Raw genomic sequence first — 18416 nt, 5'->3', positions numbered from 1 at the left:
GGCGAGGCTAGGATGGAAGAAATACAATAACAGTGTCTTGAGCTCAGCTGTGGGATGCCGGTGGGGAGACCTTTGCAATGTAGCCTCTTGTTTTCTCTAGGGATCTTCCCCAAACCCACCCTCTCTGCGGAGCCAGGGCCTGTCATCCCCCGGGGAAGTTCCCTGACCATCTCCTGTCAGGGGACCCCAGGGGCTGAGGAGTATCGTCTGTATAAAGAGGGAAGCCCAGCACCATGGAAAAGAGAGAAGCCACTAAAGCCAGGAGACAGGGTGATGTTCTCCATCACATACATGACAGATCATGATGCTGGGATATTTCATTGTTACTATCTCAGCCCTGATGGCTGGTCAGAGCGCAGTGACCTTCTGGAGCTGGTGACAACAGGTGAGAGGACATCAGGGGTCCCAGCCTCAGGCTCTGCCCTCAGAATGGGGGTCTGCTCTCAGGGTTTCTCCCTCTCACAGCCAAGCCCTGGGGGACATGAGGGAGGTGTGCTCCCCAATTAACATGCTGCCCGCCTCTCCTAGGATCCTACAGTGAACCCAGCCTCTCAGCCCTGCCAAGCCACGTCGTGACCTCAGGAGGGAACGTGACCTTCCAGTGTGGCTCAACGCAGGCATTTGAGAGGTTCCTTCTGACTAAGGAAGGAGATCAGAGACTCTCCTGGTCCCTGGACTCACAGCCACAGCCCAGTGGGCAGTCCCAGGCCCTGTTCCTTGTTGGCCCCGTGACCCCCATTCACAGGTGGACCATGAGATGCTATGGCTGCTTCAGGAAGAGCCCACAGGTGTGCTCACACCCCAGTGCTGCCCTGCATCTCCTGGTCTCAGGTGAGTCCCATTATTGTCCCATCCATGGATTGAGGCACCAGATACACTACTGGCAACTTTGCTGGGAGAGGAGCCCCATGTGTGAGGGTGATGGGGTTACAGGGGCAATTGAGACAAAGACACAGGGAGAGAACGTGAGACATGGCGGCCACGCCAGGACATAGAAGAGGGTTAATGGGAGGAGCAGCCCCTGTAATGCACATCTGGTCTCCCCAGGTGTGTCTGAGAAGCCCTCCCTCCTGAGCCAGCAGGGCCCCATCGTGGCCTCTGGACAGAGCCTGACCCTCCAGTGTCGCTCTGATGTCGGCTATGACAGATTCGCTCTGCACAAGGAGGGGGGACGGGACCTCCCCCAGAGCCTTGTCCTGCAGCCCCAGGCTGGGCTCTCTCAGGCCCACTTCCTCCTGGACACTGTGAGCAGCTCCCACGGGGGCCGGTACCGATGCTACGGTGGATACAACCTGTCCTCTGAGTGGTCGGCCCCCAGTGACCCCCTGGACATCCTGGTGGCAGGTGAGGAGCCAGTGGGTTCAGTAAGGGACCCAGACTCTGCACAAGCTATGCTGGGGGTCTCAGGTGGTAAAGCCAGAATGAAAGTGCAGGCACAGGGAGGGAGTGGTTGGGAGGAGGAAGGAGAAGAAACAGAGAAACAGAGACAGACAGAGAAGAGGGTCGACAGAGAGAGGCCTGGTGACTCTCAGGGCAGAATAATGTGGGCAGGCAGCCCTCACGCTCCCTCTCTCTCTCTAGGACAGCTGTCTGACACACCCTCCCTCTCAGTGCAGCCAGGCACCAGGGTGGCCTCAGGAGAGAATGTGACCCTGCTGTGTCAGTCACAGAGCCAGAGGGACACGTTCCTATTGGCAAAGGAGGGGGCAGCCGATCCCCCTTCTCGTCTGAGATCAGAGCAGTACCAGGCACAGTTCTCCATGAGTCCTGTGACGTCAGCCCACTGGGGCACCTACAGGTGCTACAGCTCAAGCAGCACCTCGCCCTACCTGCTGTCATACCCCAGTAAGCCCTTGGAGCTTCTGGTCTCAGGTGAGGTCCCCTGACCCTGTCTGATGACATGTGAACTCAGGGTCCCATCCTGAGATTTCGGGACTGAAAGGGAAGGAGGGTTCTCTAGGGATGGTCACCCAGACAATAACGGCACCTCAGACACCCTCCTAACCCTCTTAAGCCCTCCCCCTCACCTGGACCTAGAAGGCACCAGTTGGACAGTGGGAGTGACTCGGGGACCACAGGGCAGATACAGGAGGATCTGAGTGAGGTGGGGACTCCAAGGTTAGCCCACACTCTCAAAACTTTCTGGCCTCCTTCCCAGGAATCCCTGGGACTCAAGCCCCCCACCCACAGCGCCCATGTCTGCAGCTCAGGAACCACTAGGTCCTTCTTGCTCAGAATGTGCACTGACCCAAACTGTTGGTTCAGAGTCTCTCACAGGATCTAATGGCCCTTGATACCAGAGACAGGTTTGTGTGGGGGCTGGGTCAGGGGAGATCTCAGGGAAACCACAGGCCCCCAGGGCTCAGAGTTTCCACATCCACACCCCTGGGGAATCTGGCTTGGAGACCGGAAGTAGGGCAGGTGAAGGGTGGAGTGGTCATTGCAGAGGGGGATGTTGAGGCCCTGCTTTAGGAGGGGTCACTGAGTTCAAGTGAGGCGAAAGCAGTCCCCACATCTCACCCACATCCTGACCCCAGGAGGCTCTGAGGATAGGCTGCTCCCAACCACGTGGTCAGGCCCCCAGAGGGGTAAGTGAGGGTCTATGTGAGGCATTGGTTGGTGCCTCCATGGGGCAACGGGACTGTCCCTCTCCTTTTTTCTCTGATACACACACACACACACACACACACACACACACACACACACACACAAACACACACACACACACACACTCACACACACACACAAATACACACACACAGGCACACATATATATTTAAGTACAAGGTGGGCAGGCAGCTGTTACCCTCCCTCCTATTCTCTAGGATGGCTACCTGACAGACCCTCCCTCTGGGGCAGCGAGGCCCCAGAGAGGCCTCAGGGGAGAACGTGACACTGCTGTGTCAGTCACAGAGCCCGAGGGACACTTTCCTTCTGTCCAAGGATGGGGAAGCCAATCCCCCCTGCTTCTGAGATCAAAATACCAAGCTCAGCAGTACCAGGCAGAGTTCTCCATGAGCCCGGTGATCTCAGCTCACCGGGGCTCCTACAGGTGCTACAGCTCACACACCTCCTCCCCGTTCCATCTGTCACTCCTCAGTGAGCCCGTGGTGCTCCTGGTCTGTGGTGAGGGCCCCTGACCCTGTCCTTTCTGAGCTCAGTCATTCAGGGCCCTGTGCCAGGAGAGGCGAGGCTAGGATGGAAGAAATACAATAACAGTGTCTTGAGCTCAGCTGTGGGATGCCGGTGGGGAGACCTTTGCAATGTAGCCTCTTGTTTTCTCTAGGGATCTTCCCCAAACCCACCCTCTCTGCGGAGCCAGGGCCTGTCATCCCCCGGGAAAGTTCCCTGACCATCTCCTGTCAGGGGACCCCAGGGGCTGAGGAGTATCGTCTGTATAAAGAGGGAAGCCCAGCCCCATGGAAAAGAGAGAAGCCACTAAAGCCAGGAGACAGGGTGATGTTCTCCATCACACCCATGAGAGATCATGATGCTGGGATATTTCATTGTTACTATCTCAGCCCTGATGGCTGGTCAGAGCGCAGTGACCCCCTGGAGCTGGTGACAACAGGTGAGAGGACATCAGGGGTCCCAGCCTCAGGCTCTGCCCTCAGAATGGGGGTCTGCTCTCAGGGTTTCTCCCTCTCACAGCCAAGCCCTGGGGGACATGAGGGAGGTGTGCTCCCCAATTAACATGCTGCCCGCCTCTCCTAGGATCCTACAGTGAACCCAGCCTCTCAGCCCTGCCAAGCCACGTCGTGACCTCAGGAGGGAACGTGACCTTCCAGTGTGGCTCAACGCAGGCATTTGAGAGGTTCCTTCTGACTAAGGAAGGAGATCAGAGACTCTCCTGGTCCCTGGACTCACAGCCACAGCCCAGTGGGCAGTCCCAGGCCCTGTTCCTTGTTGGCCCCGTGACCCCCATTCACAGGTGGACCATGAGATGCTATGGCTGCTTCAGGAAGAGCCCACAGGTGTGCTCACACCCCAGTGCTGCCCTGCATCTCCTGGTCTCAGGTGAGTCCCATTATTGTCCCATCCATGGATTGAGGCACCAGATACACTACTGGCAACTTTGCTGGGAGAGGAGCCCCATGTGTGAGGGTGATGGGGTTACAGGGGCAATTGAGACAAAGACACAGGGAGAGAACGTGAGACATGGCGGCCACGCCAGGACATAGAAGAGGGTTAATGGGAGGAGCAGCCCCTGTAATGCACATCTGGTCTCCCCAGGTGTGTCTGAGAAGCCCTCCCTCCTGAGCCAGCAGGGCCCCATCGTGGCCTCTGGACAGAGCCTGACCCTCCAGTGTCGCTCTGATGTCGGCTATGACAGATTCGCTCTGCACAAGGAGGGGGGACGGGACCTCCCCCAGAGCCTTGTCCTGCAGCCCCAGGCTGGGCTCTCTCAGGCCCACTTCCTCCTGGACACTGTGAGCAGCTCCCACGGGGGCCGGTACCGATGCTACGGTGGATACAACCTGTCCTCTGAGTGGTCGGCCCCCAGTGACCCCCTGGACATCCTGGTGGCAGGTGAGGAGCCAGTGGGTTCAGTAAGGGACCCAGACTCTGCACAAGCAATGCTGGGGGTCTCAGGTGGTAAAGCCAGAATGAATGTGCAGGCCCAGGGAGGGAGTGGTTGGAAGGAGGAAGGAGAAGACACAGAGAAACAGAGACAGACAGCGAGGAGGGTCGTCAGAGAGAGGCCTGGTGACTCTCAGGGCAGAATAAGGTGGGCAGGCAGCCCTCACGCTCCCTCTCTCTCTCTAGGACAGCTGTCTGACACACCCTCCCTCTCAGTGCAGCCAGGCCCCAGGGTGGCCTCAGGAGAGAATGTGACCCTGCTGTGTCAGTCACAGAGCCAGAGGGACACGTTCCTTCTGTCCAAGGAGGGGGCAGCCGATCCCCCCTCACGTCTGAGATCAGAGCACCGAGCTCAGCAGTACCAGGCACAGTTCTCCATGAGTCCTGTGACGGCAGCCCACTGGGGCACCTACAGGTGCTACAGCTCAAGCAGCACCTCGCCCTACCTGCTGTCATACCCCAGTAAGCCCTTGGAGCTTCTGGTCTCAGGTGAGGTCCCCTGACCCTGTGTGATGACATGTGAACTAAGTGTCCTGTCCTGAGAATTCAGAGCTGTAAAGGAAGGAGGGATCTCTAGGGATGGTCACCCAGACAATAACGGCACCTCACACACCCTCCTAACCCTGCTCAGCCCTCCCCCTCACCTGGACCTAGAAGGCACCAGTTGGACAGTGGGAGTGTCTCAGGGACCACAGGGCAGATACAGGAGGATCTGAGTGAGTTGGGGACTCCATGGTTAGCCCTCACTCTCAAAACTTTCTGGCCTTTTTCCCAGGACTCACTCGGACCCAAGTTCCCACGCACAGGGCCCATGTCTACAGCTCAGGAACCACTAGGTCCTTCTGGCTCAGAAGGAGCACTGGCCCAACCTGGTGGTTGAGAGTCTCTCCCAGGATCTAATGGCCCCTGACACCTAAGAGAGGCTTGTGTGGGGGCTGGGGTCAGGGGAGATCTCAGGGAACCACAGGCCCCCAGGGCTCAGTTTTCACGTCCACACCACTGGGGAATCTGGCTTGGATACCGGAAGTAGGGCAGGTGACGGGTGGAGTGGTCATGGCAGAGGGGGATATTGAGGCCCTGCTTCAGGAGGGGTCACTGAGTTCAAGTGGGGAGAAAGCAGTCCCCACATCTCACCCACAGCCTGACCCCAGGAGGCTCTGAGGATAGGCTGCTCCCCACCACGTGGTCAGGCCCCCAGAGGGGTAAGTGAGGGTCTATGTGAGGCAGTGGTTGGTGCCTCCATGGTGGAATGGGACTGTCCCTCTCCTTTTCTCTCTGAAACACACACACACACACACACACACACACACACACACACACACATATTTAAGTACAAGGTGGGCAGGCAGCTGTTACCCTCCCTCCTATTCTCTAGGACGGCTGCCAGAAAGACCCTCCCTCCTGGTGCAGCGAGGCCCCAGCGAGGCCTCAGGGGAGAACGTGACCCTGTTGTGTCAGTCACAGAGCCCGAGGGACACTTTCCTTCTGTCCAAGGAGGGGGCAGCCGATTCCTCATGTGTGTGAGATCAAAACACTAAGCTGCGCAGTTCCAGGCAGTGTTCTCCATGCACCCTGTGACCTCAGCTCACGGGGGCACCTACAGGTGCTACAGCTCACACAGCTCTTTCCCTTACCATCTTTCACTCCCCCGTAAGCCCATGGTGCTCCTGGTCTCAGGTGAGGGCCCCTGATCCTGTCCTTTCTGAGCTCAGTTATTCAGGGCCCTGTGCCAGGAGAGGTGAGGCTAGGATGGAAGAAATACACTAACAGTGTCTTGGGCTGAGCTGTGGGATGCAGATGGGGAGGCCTTTGTAATGGAGCCTCTTGTTTTCTCTAGGGTCCCTTCCCAAACCCACCCTCTGGGCCGAGCCAGGCCCTGTCATCCCCCAGGGGAGCCCCGTGACCATCTCCTGTCAGGGAACCCCAGGGGCTGAGGAGTACCGTCTGGATAAAGAGGGAAGCCCAGCACCATGGAAAAGAGAGAAGCCACTGAATACTGGAGATAAGGTGATGTTCTCCATCTCACACATGACAGAGCGTGATGGTGGGATATTTCACTGCTACTATCTCAGCCCTGATGGCTGGTCAGAGCACAGTGACCCCCTGGAGCTGGTGATGACAGGTGAGAGGACACTCAGGGGTCCCAGCCTCAGGCTCTGCCCTCAGGTAGGGGGTCTGCTCTCAGGGTGTCCTCCTCTAACAGCCCAGCCCTGGGGGACATGAGGGAGTTGTGATCCCCATTTAACATGCTGCCTCCTCCTCTCCTAGGATCCTACAGCAAACCCAGCCTCTCCGCCCTGCCCAGCCCTGTTGTGACCTCAGGAGGGAACGTGACCCTCCAGTGTGGCTCAGGGCAGGTATATCATAGGTTTCTTCTGACTAAGGAAGGAGATCAGAGACTCTACTGGTCCTTGGACGAACAGCCACAGCCCAGTGGGCAGTACCAGGCACTCTTCCCTGTGGGGCCCTTGACCGCAAGCCACAGGTGGAGTTTCAGATGCTATGGCTGCTACTACAGGGACAGGCCCCTCGTGTGCTCACACCCCAGTGACGCCCTAGGGCTCCTGGTCTCAGGTGAGTCCCATTATTACGTCATCCATGGATTGAGGCACCAGATAAACTCCTAGCATCTGTGTTGGGAGGGGAGCCCCATGTGCGATGGTATGGGAGCTCCGGGGCTTCTGGGGTCCCTTCTCATCTCCTGGGGGTAAAGAAAAAAGAAGGGGGTTATGGGAGGAGGAGCCCCTGAAATTCTCCTCTGGTTTACCCAGGTGAGGCTGGAAAGCCCTCCCTCCTGAGCCAGCAGGGCCCCATCGTGGCTTCTGGACAGAGCCTTACCCTGCAGTGTCGCTCTGATGTCGGCTATGACAGATTCGCTCTGCACAAGGAGGGGGAATGGGACCTCCCCCAGAGCCTTGTCCTGCAGCCCCAGGCTGGGCTCTCTAAGGCCCACTTCCCCCTGGGCACTGTGAGCAGCTCCCACGGGGGCCGGTACAGATGCTACGGTGGATACAACCTGTCCTGTGAGTGGTCGGCCCCCAGTGACTCCCTGGACATCCTGGTGGCAGGTGAGGAGCCAGTGGGTTCAATAAGGGACCCAGAGTCTGCACAGACCCTGCCGGGGGTCTCAGGTGGTAAAGCCAGAATGACAGTGCAGGCCCCAGAGAGGGAGAGAGACAGAGAGTGATGGGGAAGGGCCTGCGAGGGGGAAGAAGACACAGAGAAACAGAGACAGACAGAGAGGAGGGCCCTCAGAGAGAGGCCTGCTGACTCTCAGGGCAGAACAAGGTGGGCAGGGAGCCTTCACCCTCCCTCTCTCTCTCTAGGACAGCTGTCTGACACACCCTCCCTCTCAGTGCAGCCAGGCACCAGGGTGGCCTCAGGAGAGAATGTGACCCTGCTGTGTCAGTCACAGAGCCAGAGGGACACATTCCTTCTGGCCAAGGAGGGGACAACCGATCCCCCCTCTCGTCTGAGATCAGAGCACCGAGCTCAGCAGTTCCAGGCACAGTTCTCCATGAGTCCTGTGACGTCAGCCCAATGGGGCACCTACAGGTGCTACAGCTCAAGCAGCACCTCGCCCTACCTGCTGTCACTCCCCAGTGAGCCCTTGGAGCTTCTGGTCTCAGGTGAGGTCCCCTGACCCTGTCTGATGACATGTGAACTCAGGGTCCCGTCCTGAGAATTCGGGGCTGAAAGGGAAGGAGGGGTCTCTAGGGATGGTCACCCAGACAACATCTGCACCTCAGACACCCTCCTAACCCTGCTAAGCCCTCCCCCTCACTTGGACCCAGAAAGCACCAGTTGGACAGTGGGAGTGTCTTGGGGGCCACAGGGCAGATACAGGAGGATCTGAGTGAGGTGGGGACGCCATGGTGAGCCAGACTCTCAAACCTTTCTGGCATCCTTCCCAGGACTCCCTGGGACTCAAGCCCCCCACCCACAGCGCCCATGTCTGCAGCTCAGGAACCACTAGGTCCTTCTTGCTCAGAAGGAGCACTGACTCCACCAGGTGGTTGAGAGTCTCTCCCAGGATCTAATGGCCCCTGACACCTAAGAGAGGCTTGTGTGGGGGCTGGGGTCAGGGGAGATCTCAGGGAACCACAGACCCCCAGGGCTCAGAGTTTTCACGTCCACACCCCTGGGGAATCTGGCTTGGAGACCGGAAGTAGGGCAGGTGACGGGTGGAGTGGTCATGGCAGAGGGGGATGTTGAGGCCCAGCTTCAGGTCGGGGCACCTAGTTCAAGTGGGGAAAAGGCAGTCTCCATGTCTCACCCACATCCTGACCCCAGGAGGCTCTGAGGATAGGCTGCTCCCCACCACGTGGTCAGGCCCCCAGAGGGGTAAGTGAGGGTGTATGTCAGGCAGTGGTGAGTGCCTCCATGGGGGAACGGGACTGTCCCTCTCCTTTTCTCTCTGAAACACACACACACACACACCACACACACACCACACACACACACATATATATATTTAAGTACAAGGTGGGCAGGCAGCTGTTACCCTCCCTCCTATTCTCTAGGACGGCTGCCAGACAGACCCTCCCTCTTGGTGCAGCAAGGCCTCAGCGAGGCCTCAGGGGAGAACGTGACCCTGCTGTGTCAGTCACAGAGCCCAAGGGACACTTTCCTTCTGTCCAAGGATGGGGAAGCCAATCCCCCCTGCTTCTGAGATCAAAATACCAAGCCCAGCAGTACCAGGCAGAGTTCTCCATGAGCCCCGTGACCTCAGCTCACGGGGACACCTACAGGTGCTACAGCTCACACACCTCCTCCCCGTTCCATCTGTCACTCCTCAGTGAGCCCGTGGTGCTCCTGGTCTGTGGTGAGGGCCCCTGACCCTGTCCTTTCTGAGCTCAGTCATTCAGGGCCCTGTGCCAGGAGAGGCGAGGCTAGGATGGAAGAAATACAATAACAGTGTCTTGAGCTCAGCTGTGGGATGCCGGTGGGGAGACCTTTGCAATGTAGCCTCTTGTTTTCTCTAGGGATCTTCCCCAAACCCACCCTCTCTGCGGAGCCAGGGCCTGTCATCCCCCGGGGAAGTTCCCTGACCATCTCCTGTCAGGGGACCCCAGGGGCTGAGGAGTATCGTCTGTATAAAGAGGGAAGCCCAGGACCATGGAAAAGAGAGAAGCCACTAAAGCCTGGAGACAAAGTGATGTTTTCCATCACATACATGAGAGATCATGATGCTGGGATATTTCATTGTTACTTTCTCAGCCCTGATGGCTGGTCAGAGCGCAGTGACCCCCTGGAGCTGGTGACAACAGGTGAGAGGACATCAGGGGTCCCAGCCTCAGGCTCTGCCCTCAGAATGGGGGTCTGCTCTCAGGGTTTCTCCCTCTCACAGCCCAGCCCTGGGGGACATGAGGGAGGTGTGATCCCCATTTAACACGCTGCCTCCTCCTCTCCTAGCATCCTACAGCAAACCCAGCCTCTCCGCCTTGCCCAGCCCTGTCGTGACCTCAGGAGGGAACGTGACCCTCCAGTGTGGCTCAGGGCAGGGATATCACAGATTCCTTCTGACTAAGGAAGGAGATCAGAGACTCTCCTGGTCCCTGGACTCACAGACACAGCCCAGTGGGCAGTTTCAGGCCCTCTTCCCTGTGGGGCCCTTGAACGCTAGCCACAGGTGGACTTTCAGATGCTATGGCTGCTACTACAGGGACAGGCCCCTGGTGTGTTCACACCCCAGTGATGCCCTAGGGCTTCTGATCTCAGGTGAGTCCCATTATTACCGCATCCATAGATTGAGGCAAGAGATAAATTCCTGGCATCTGTGCTGGGAGGGGAGCCCCATGTGAGATGGTGAGGGGAGCTCCAGGGCTTCTAGGGTCCCTTCTCTTCTCCTGGGGGTAAAGAAAGAAGAAGGGGATTATGGGAGGAGCAGCCCCTGAAATTCTCCTCTGGTTTCCCCAGGTGGGTCTGGAAAGCCCTCCCTCCTGAGCCAGCAGGGCCCCATTGTGGCCTCTGGACAGAGCCTGACCCTCCAGTGCCGCTCTGATGTCGGCTATGACAGATTCGCTCTGCACAAGGAGGGGGGACGGGACCTCCCCCAGAGCCTTGTCCTGCAGCCCCAGGCTGGGCTCTCCCAGGCCCACTTCCCCCTGGGCACTGTGAGCAGCTCCCACGGGGGCCGGTACAGATGCTACGGTGGATGCAACCTCTCTTCTGAGTGGTCGGCCCCCAGTGACCCCCTGGACATCCTGGTGGCAGGTGAGGAGCCAGTGGGTTCAGTCAGGGACCCAGACTCTGCACAAGCAATGCTGGGGGTCTCAGGTGGTAAATCCAGACTGAAAGTGCAGGCCCAGGGAGGGAGTGGTTGGGAGGAGGAAGGAGAAGACACAGAGAAACAGAGACAGAGAGGAGGATCCTCAGAGAGAGGCCTGGTGACTCCCAGGGCAGAACAAGGTGGGCAGGCAGCCCTCACCCTCCCTCTCTCTCTCTAGGACACCTGTCTGACACACCCTCCCTCTCGGTGCAGCCAGGCCCCAGGGTGGCCTCAGGAGAGAACGTGACCCTGCTGTGTCAGTCACAGAGCCAGAGGGACACGTTCCTTCTGGCCAAGGAGGGGGCAGCCGATCCCCCCCTGCGTCTGAGATCAGAGCACCGAGCTCAGCTGTACCAGGCAGAGTTCTCCATGAGTCCTGTGACGTCAGTCCACTGGGGCACCTACACGTGCTACAGCTCAAGCAGCACCTCGCCCTACCTGCTGTCATACCCCAGTAAACCCTTGGAGCTTCTGGTCTCAGGTGAGGTCCCCTGACCCTGTCTGATGACATGTGAACTCAGGGTCCCGTCCTGAGAATTCTGGGCTAAAAGGGAAGGAGGGGTCTCTAGGGATGGTCACCCAGACAATATATGCACCTCAGACACCCTCCTAACCCTGCTAAGCCCTCCCCCTCTTCTGGAACTAGAAGGCACCAGTTGGACAGTGGGACTGTCTTGGGGACCACAGGGCAGATACAGGAGGATCTGAGTGAGGTGGGGACTCCATGGTTAGCCCACACTCTCAAACCTTTCTGGCCTCCTTCCCAGGACTCACTCGGACCCAAGTCCCCACCCACAGGGCCCATGTCCGCAGCTCAGGAACCACTAGGTCCTTTTTGCTCAGAAGGAGCACTGGCCCAACCTGTTGCTTCAGAGTCTCTCACAGGATCTAATGGCCCTTGATACCAGAGACAGGCTTGTGTGCGGGCTGGGTCAGGGGAGATCTCAGGGAAACCACAGGCCCCCAGGGCTCAGAGTTTTCGCGTCCACACCCCTGGGGAATCTGAATTGGAGACCGGAAGTAGGGCAGGTGAAGGGTGGAGTGGTCATGGCAGAGGGGGATGTTGAGGCCCTGCTTCAGGACCGGTCACTGAGTTCAACTGGGGAGAAAGCAGTCCCCACATCCTGACCCCAGGAGGCTCTGAGGATAGGCTGCTCCCCACCACGTGGTCAGGCCCCCAGAGGGGTAAGTGAGGGTGTATGTGAGGCAGCGGTTGGTGCCTCCATGGGGGAACGGGACTGTCCCTCTCCTTTTCTCTCTGAAACACACACACACACACACACACACACACACACACACACACACACACATTTAAGTACAAGTGGGCAGGCAGCTGTTACCCTCCCTCCTATTCTCTAGGACGGCTACCAGACAGACCCTCTCTCCTGGTGCAGCGAGGCCCCAGCGAGGCCTCAGGGGAGAACGTGACCCTGTTGTGTCAGTCACAGAGCCCAAGGGTCACTTTCCTTCTGTCCAAGGATGGGGAAGCCAATCCCCCCTGCTTCTGAGATCAAAATACCAAGCCCAGTAGTACCAGGCAGAGTTCTCCATGAGCCCCGTGACCTCAGCTCACGGGGACACCTATAGGTGCTACAGCTCACACACCTCCTCCCCGTTCCATCTGTCACTCCTCAGTGAACCCGTGGTGCTCCTGGTCTCTGATGAGGGCCCCTGACCCTGTCCTTTCTGAGCTCAGTCATTCAGGGCCCTGTGCCAGGAGAGGTGAGGCTAGGATGGAAGAAATACAATAACAGTGTCTTGAGCTCAGCTGTGGGATGCCGGTGGGGAGACCTTTGCAATGTAGCCTCTTGTTTTCTCTAGGGATCTTCCCCAAACCCACCCTCTCTGCGGAGCCAGGGCCTGTCATCCCCCGGGGAAGTTCCCTGACCATCTCCTGTCAGGGGACCCCAGGGGCTGAGGAGTACCGTCTGTATAAAGAGGGAAGCCCAGGACCATGGAAAAGAGAGAAGCCACTAAAGCCAGGAGACAAAGTTATGTTCTCCATCACACACATGAGAGATCATGATGCTGGGATATTTCATTGTTACTATCTCAACCCTGATGGCTGGTCAGAGCGCAGTGACCACCTGGAGCTGGTGACAACAGGTGAGAGGACATCAGGGGTCCCAGCCTCAGGCTCTTCCCTCATGAAGCGGGTCTGCTCTCAAGGTGTCTCCCTCTCCCTCTCACAGCCCAGCCTTGGGGGACGTGCGGGAGGTGTAGTCTCCAATTAACACGATGAACCCCCTCTCCTAGGATCCTACAGTGAACCTAGCCTCTCAGCCCTGCCCAGCCATGTTGTGACCTCTGGAGGGAATGTGACCCTCAGGTGTGGCTCAGCAGAGGGATTTCACAAGTTCATTCTGACTAAGGAAGGAGATCACTGGGTCTCCTGGACCCTGGACTCACAGCCACAGCCCAGTGGGCAGTCCCAGGCCCTGTTTCTTGTGGGCCCAGTGACCCCCATTTACAGGTGGACATTCAGATGCTATGGCTGCTACAGGGACAGGCCTCAGGTGTGCTCACACCCCAGTGATGCCCTTGGGCTTCTGGTCTCAGGTGAGTCCCATTATTACTTCATCCATCGATTGAGGCACCAGATGCACTACTGGCATCTTTGCCGGGAGGCGCGTCCCATGGGAGAGGGTGATGGAGGTACACGGGCCACTGGGACAAAGACACAGAGAGACCTGGCGAGCAGGAGAAAAGAAGAGGGTTAACGGGAGGAGCAGCCCCTGTAATTCACGTCTGGTCTCCCCAGGTGAGTCTCAGAAGCCCTCCCTCCTGAGCCAGCAGGGCCCCATCGTGGCCTCTGGACAGAGCCTGACCCTGCAGTGTCGCTCTGATGTCGGCTATGACAGATTCGCTCTGCACAAGGAGGGGGAACGGGACCTCCCCCAGAGCCTTGTCCTGCAGCCCCAGGCTGGGCTCTCTCAGGCCCACTTCCCCCTGGGCACTGTGAGCAGCTCCCACGGGGGCCGGTACAGATGCTACGGTGGATACAACCTGTCCTCTGAGTGGTCGGCCCCCAGCGACCCCCTGGACATCCTGGTGGCAGGTGAGGAGCCAGTGGGTTCATTCAGGGACCCAGACTCTGCACAGGCCCTGCTGGGGTCTTAGGTGGTGAGGCCAGAATGAAAGTGCAGGCCCAGGGAGGGAGGGAGACAGAGAGTGACGGGGGAGGGGTTGGGAGGAGGAAGGAGAAGACTCAGAGAAACAGAGACAGACACTGAGGAGGGTCCTCAGAGAGAGGCCTGGTAACTCTCAGGGCAGAATAAGGTGGGCAGGCAGCCCTCACCCTCCCTCTCTCTCTCTAGGACAGCTGCCTGACACACCCTCCCTCTCGGTGCAGCCAGGCCCCAGAGTGGCCTCAGGAGAGAATGTGACCCTGCTGTGTCAGTCACAGAGCCAGAGGGACACGTTCCTTCTGGCCAAGGAGGGGGCAACCGATCCCCCCTCTCGTCTGAGATCAGAGCACCAAGTTCAGCAGTTCCAGGCAGAGTTCTCCATGAGTCCTGTGACCTCAACCCACTGGGGCACCTACAGGTGCTACAGCTCAAGCAGCACCTCGCCCTACCTGCTGTCATACCCCAGTAAGCCCTTGGAGCTTCTGGTCTCAGGTGAGGTCCCCTATCCTGTCGATGACATGTGAACTTAGGGTCCCGTCCTGAGAATTCGGGGCTGAAAGGGAAGGAGGGGTCTCTAGGGATGGTCACCCAGACAACATCTGCACCTCACACACCCTCCTAACCCTCTCAGCCCTCCCCTTCACCTGGACCCAGAAAGCACCAGTTGGACAGTGGGAATGTCTTGGAGGCCACAGGGCAGATACAGGAGGATCTGAGTCAGGAGGGAACTCCATGGTGATCCAGACTCTCAAAATTTTCTGGCCTCCTTCCCAAGACTCCCTGGGACTCAAGCCCCCCACCCACAGGGCCCATGTCCGCAGCTCAGGAACCAATGGGTCCTTCTGGCTCAGAAGGAGCACTGGCCCAACCTGTTGGTTCAGAGTCTCTCACAGGATCTAATGGCCATTGATACCAGAGACAGGTTTGAGTAGGGGCTGGGTCAGGGGAGATCTCAGGGAAACCACAGGCCCCCAGGGCTTAAAGTGTTCCTGTCTACAGCCCTGGGGAATCTGGTTTGGAGACAGGAAGTAGGGCAGGAGAAATGTGGGGTGGTCATAGCAGTGGGGGATGTTGAGGCCCTGCTTCAGGAGGGGCACCGAGTTTAAGTGGGGAGAAGGCAGTCCCCACGTCTCACCCACATCCTGACCCCAGGAGGCTCTGAGGATAGGCTGCTCCCCACCACGTGGTCAGGCCTCCAGAGGGGTAAGTGAGGGTCTATGTGAGGCAGTGTTTGGTGCCTCAATGGGGGAAAGGGACTGTCCCTCTCCTTTTCTCTCTGAAACATATATATACACACTTATAAGTACAAGGTGGGCTGGCAGCTGTTACCCTCCCTCCTGTTCTCTAGGACGGCTTCCTGGCAGACCCTCCCTCCAAGTGCAGCCAGGCCCCAGCGAGGCCTCAGGGGGAACGTGACCTTGCTGTGTCAGTCACAGAGCCGGAGGGACAGTTTCCTTCTGTCCAAGGAGGGGGCATCTGATCCCCACCTGCTTCTGAGATAAAAATACCAAGCTCAGCAGGAGCAGGCAGGGTTCACCTCAGCTCACGGGGGCACCTGCAGGTGCTACAGCTCACACATCTCCTCCCACTTCCATCTGGCACTCCCCAGTGAGCCCTTGGATCTCCTGGTCTCTAGTGAGGGCCCCTGACCCTGTCCTTTCTGAGCTCAGTCATTCAGGGCCCCGTGCCAGGAGAGGTGAGGCTAGGATGGAAGAAATACACGAAAGGTGTCTTGGGCTGAGCTGTGGGATGCGGTGGGGAGGCCTTTGTAATGGAGCCTCTTGTTTTCTCTAGGGCCTCTTCCCAAACCCACCCTCTTGGCCGAGCCAGGCCCTGTCATCCCCCAGGGGAGCCGCGTGACCATCTCCTGTCAGGGAACCCCAGCGGCTGAGGAGTACCGTCTGTATAAAGAGGGAAGCCCAGCACCATGGCAAAGAGAGAAGCCACTGAAGACTGGAGACAAGGTGATGTTCTCCATCACACACATGACAGATCATGATGTTGGGATATTTCACTGCTACTATGTCAGCCCTGATGGCTGGTCAGAGCGCAGTGACCCCCTGGAGCTGGTGGTGACAACAGGTGAGAGGACACTCAGGGGTCCCAGCCTCAGGCTCTGCCCTCAGGAAGGGGGTCTGCTCTCAGGGTGTCTCTCTCTCACAGCCCAGCCCTGGCGGACATGAGCAGGTGTGAGTCCATTTAACACGCTGCCTCCTCCTCTCCTAGGAGCCTACAGCAAACCCAGCCTCTCAGCCCTGCCCAGCCCTGTCGTGAACTCAGGAGGGAACGTGACCCTCCAGTGTGGCTCAACCCTGGCATTTGAGAGGTTCCTTCTGACTAAGGAAGGAGATCCCAGGCGCTCATGGACCCTTGACTCACAGCCACAGCCCAGTGGGCAGTCCCAGGTCCTGTTCCTTGTGGGCCCCGTGACCCCCATTCACAGGTGGACCATGAGATGCTATGGCTGCTTCAGGAACAGCCCACAGGTGTGCTCACACCCGAGTGAAGCCCTGGATCTCCTGGTCTCAGGTACGACCCATTATTGCCCCACCAATGGATTGAGGCACCAGATACACTAGAGGCAACTTTGCTGGGAGGGGAGCCCCATGTGCGCGGGCGATGGGGTTACAGGGGCCACTGGGACAAAGACACAGAGAGAGACAGTGAGACATGGCGGCCACGCCAGGACATAGAAGAGAGTTAATGGGAGGAGCAGCCCCTGAAATTCACGTCTGGTCTCCCCAGGTTTGTCAGAGAAGCCCTCCCTCCTGAGCCAGCAGGGCCCCATCGTGGCCTCTGGACAGAGCCTGACCCTCCAGTGTCGCTCTGATGTCGGCTATGACAGATTCGCTCTGCACAAGGAGGGGGAACGGGACCTCCCCCAGAGCCTTGTCCTGCAGCCCCAGGCTGGGCTCTCTCAGGCCCACTTCCCCCTGGGCACTGTGAGCAGCTCCCACGGGGGCCGGTACCGATGCTATGGTGGATACAACCTCTCCTCTGAGTGGTCGTCCCCCAGTGACCCCCTGGACATCCTGGTGGCAGGTGAGGAGCCAGTGGGTTCAATCAGGGACCCAGACTCCGCATAGGCCCTGCTGGCGGTCTCAGGTGGTGAGGCCAGGAAGAAAGTGTAGGCCCAGGGAGGGAGGGAGACAGAGAGTGACGGGGGAGGGTTTTGGAGGAGGAAGGAATAGACACAGAGAAACAGAGACAGACAGAGAGGAGGATCCTCAGAGAGAGGCCTGGTGACTCTCAGGGCAGAATAAGGTGGGCAGGCAGCCCTCACTCTCCCTCCCTCTCTCTAGGACAGCTGTCTGACACACCCTCCCTCTCGGTGCAGCCAGGCCCCAGGGTGGCCTCAGGAGAGAATGTGACCCTGCTGTGTCAGTCACAGAGCCAAAGGGACACATTCCTTCTGGCCAAGGAGGGGGCAACCGATCCCCCCTCTCGTCTGAGATCAGAGCACCAAGCTCAGCAGTACCAGGCAGAGTTCTCCATGAGTCCTGTGACGTCAGCCCAATGGGGCACCTACAGGTGCTACAGCTCAAGCAGCACCTCGCCCTACCTGCTGTCATACCCCAGTAAGCCCTTGGAGCTTCTGGTCTCAGGTGAGGTCCCCTGACCCTGTCTGATGACATGTGAACTCAGGGTCCCATCCTGAGAATTCGGGGCTGAAAGGGAAGGAGGGGTCTCTAGGGATGGTCACCCAGACAACATCTGCACCTCAGACACCCTCCTAACCCTGCTCAGCCCTCCCCTTCACCTGGACCTCGAAGGCACTAGTTGGACAGTGGGAGTGTCTCTGGGGCCACAGGGCAGATACAGGAGGATCTGAGTGAGGTGGGGACTCCATGGTTAGCCCACACTCTCAAAACTTTCTGGCATCCTTTCCAGGACTCACTTGGACCCAAGTCCCTACCCACAGGGCCCATGTCTGCAGCTCAGGAAGCACTAGGTCCTTCTGGCTCAGAAGGAGCACTGGCCCAACCTGTTGGTTCAGAGTCTCTCCCAGGATCTAATGGCCCCTGACACCTAAGAGAGGCTTGTGTGGGGGCTGGGTTCAGGGGAGAACTCAGGGAAACCAGAGGCCCCCAGGGCTCCGAGTTTTCACGTCCACACCCCTGGGGAATCTGGCTTGGAGACCGGAAGTAGGGCAGGTGAAGGGTGGGGTGGTCATGGCAGAGGGGGATGTTGAGGCCTAGCTTCAGGTCGGGGCACCGAGTTCAAGTGGGGAAAAGGCAGTCTCCATGTCTCACCCACATCCTGACCCCAGGATGCTCCGAGGATAGGCTGCTCCCCACCACGTGGTCAGGCCCCCAGAGGGGTAAGTGAGGGTGTATGTGAGGCAGTGGTTGGTGCCTCCTTGGAGGAAAGGGACTGTCCTTCTCCTTTTCTCTCTGAAACATATATATATATATATTTATGTACACATCCATAAA

The 18416-nt window shown here is 58.4% G+C and overlaps 4 protein-coding genes across 4 annotated transcripts in view; 3 read left to right on the top strand and 1 right to left on the bottom strand.

Annotated features, from left to right (window-relative positions):
• LOC307092435 (immunoglobulin superfamily member 1-like) overlaps positions 1-5791 on the top strand; it is a gene marked incomplete at its 3' end in the record, with an annotated part of 28258 nt that extends 22467 nt beyond the window's left edge. Inside the window, exons 15-23 of the mRNA XM_079759733.1 lie at positions 101-385; positions 529-831; positions 1048-1344; positions 1582-1872; positions 3287-3571; positions 3715-4017; positions 4234-4530; positions 4768-5070; positions 5733-5791. Of these exons, the coding sequence (XP_079615859.1) occupies positions 101-385; positions 529-831; positions 1048-1344; positions 1582-1872; positions 3287-3571; positions 3715-4017; positions 4234-4530; positions 4768-5070; positions 5733-5791 (2423 nt within the window). The remainder of the gene's footprint in view (positions 1-100; positions 386-528; positions 832-1047; positions 1345-1581; positions 1873-3286; positions 3572-3714; positions 4018-4233; positions 4531-4767; positions 5071-5732) is intronic.
• LOC307116159 (leukocyte immunoglobulin-like receptor subfamily A member 6) overlaps positions 1-18416 on the bottom strand; it is a gene marked incomplete at both ends in the record, with an annotated part of 125991 nt that overhangs the window by 64736 nt on the left and 42839 nt on the right. The gene's annotated exons all lie outside the window — the stretch shown is intronic.
• Positions 6240-8224, top strand: LOC307092434 (leukocyte immunoglobulin-like receptor subfamily A member 6; the record flags this gene model as incomplete). The annotated part of the gene is made up of 5 exons (XM_079759732.1): positions 6240-6258; positions 6419-6703; positions 6850-7155; positions 7353-7664; positions 7908-8224. 5 exons carry the CDS (start codon positions 6240-6242, stop codon positions 8222-8224), a joined length of 1239 nt encoding a protein of 412 aa, XP_079615858.1.
• LOC307092433 (paired immunoglobulin-like receptor B) lies at positions 9295-17599 on the top strand (the record flags this gene model as incomplete). Its single annotated transcript, XM_079759731.1, has 13 exons — positions 9295-9406; positions 9567-9851; positions 9997-10302; positions 10501-10797; positions 11031-11333; positions 12674-12782; positions 13182-13411; positions 13614-13910; positions 14170-14472; positions 15775-16062; positions 16210-16509; positions 16726-17022; positions 17283-17599. The coding sequence occupies 13 exons, from the start codon at positions 9295-9297 to the stop codon at positions 17597-17599; spliced, it is 3444 nt and encodes a 1147-aa protein (XP_079615857.1).

Source organism: Cnephaeus nilssonii (genome assembly GCF_951640355.1).
Source record: "Cnephaeus nilssonii genome assembly, chromosome: 20".
Taxonomy (NCBI): Eukaryota; Metazoa; Chordata; class Mammalia; order Chiroptera; family Vespertilionidae; genus Cnephaeus; species Cnephaeus nilssonii.
This window is presented reverse-complemented; position numbering and strand designations above follow the sequence as displayed.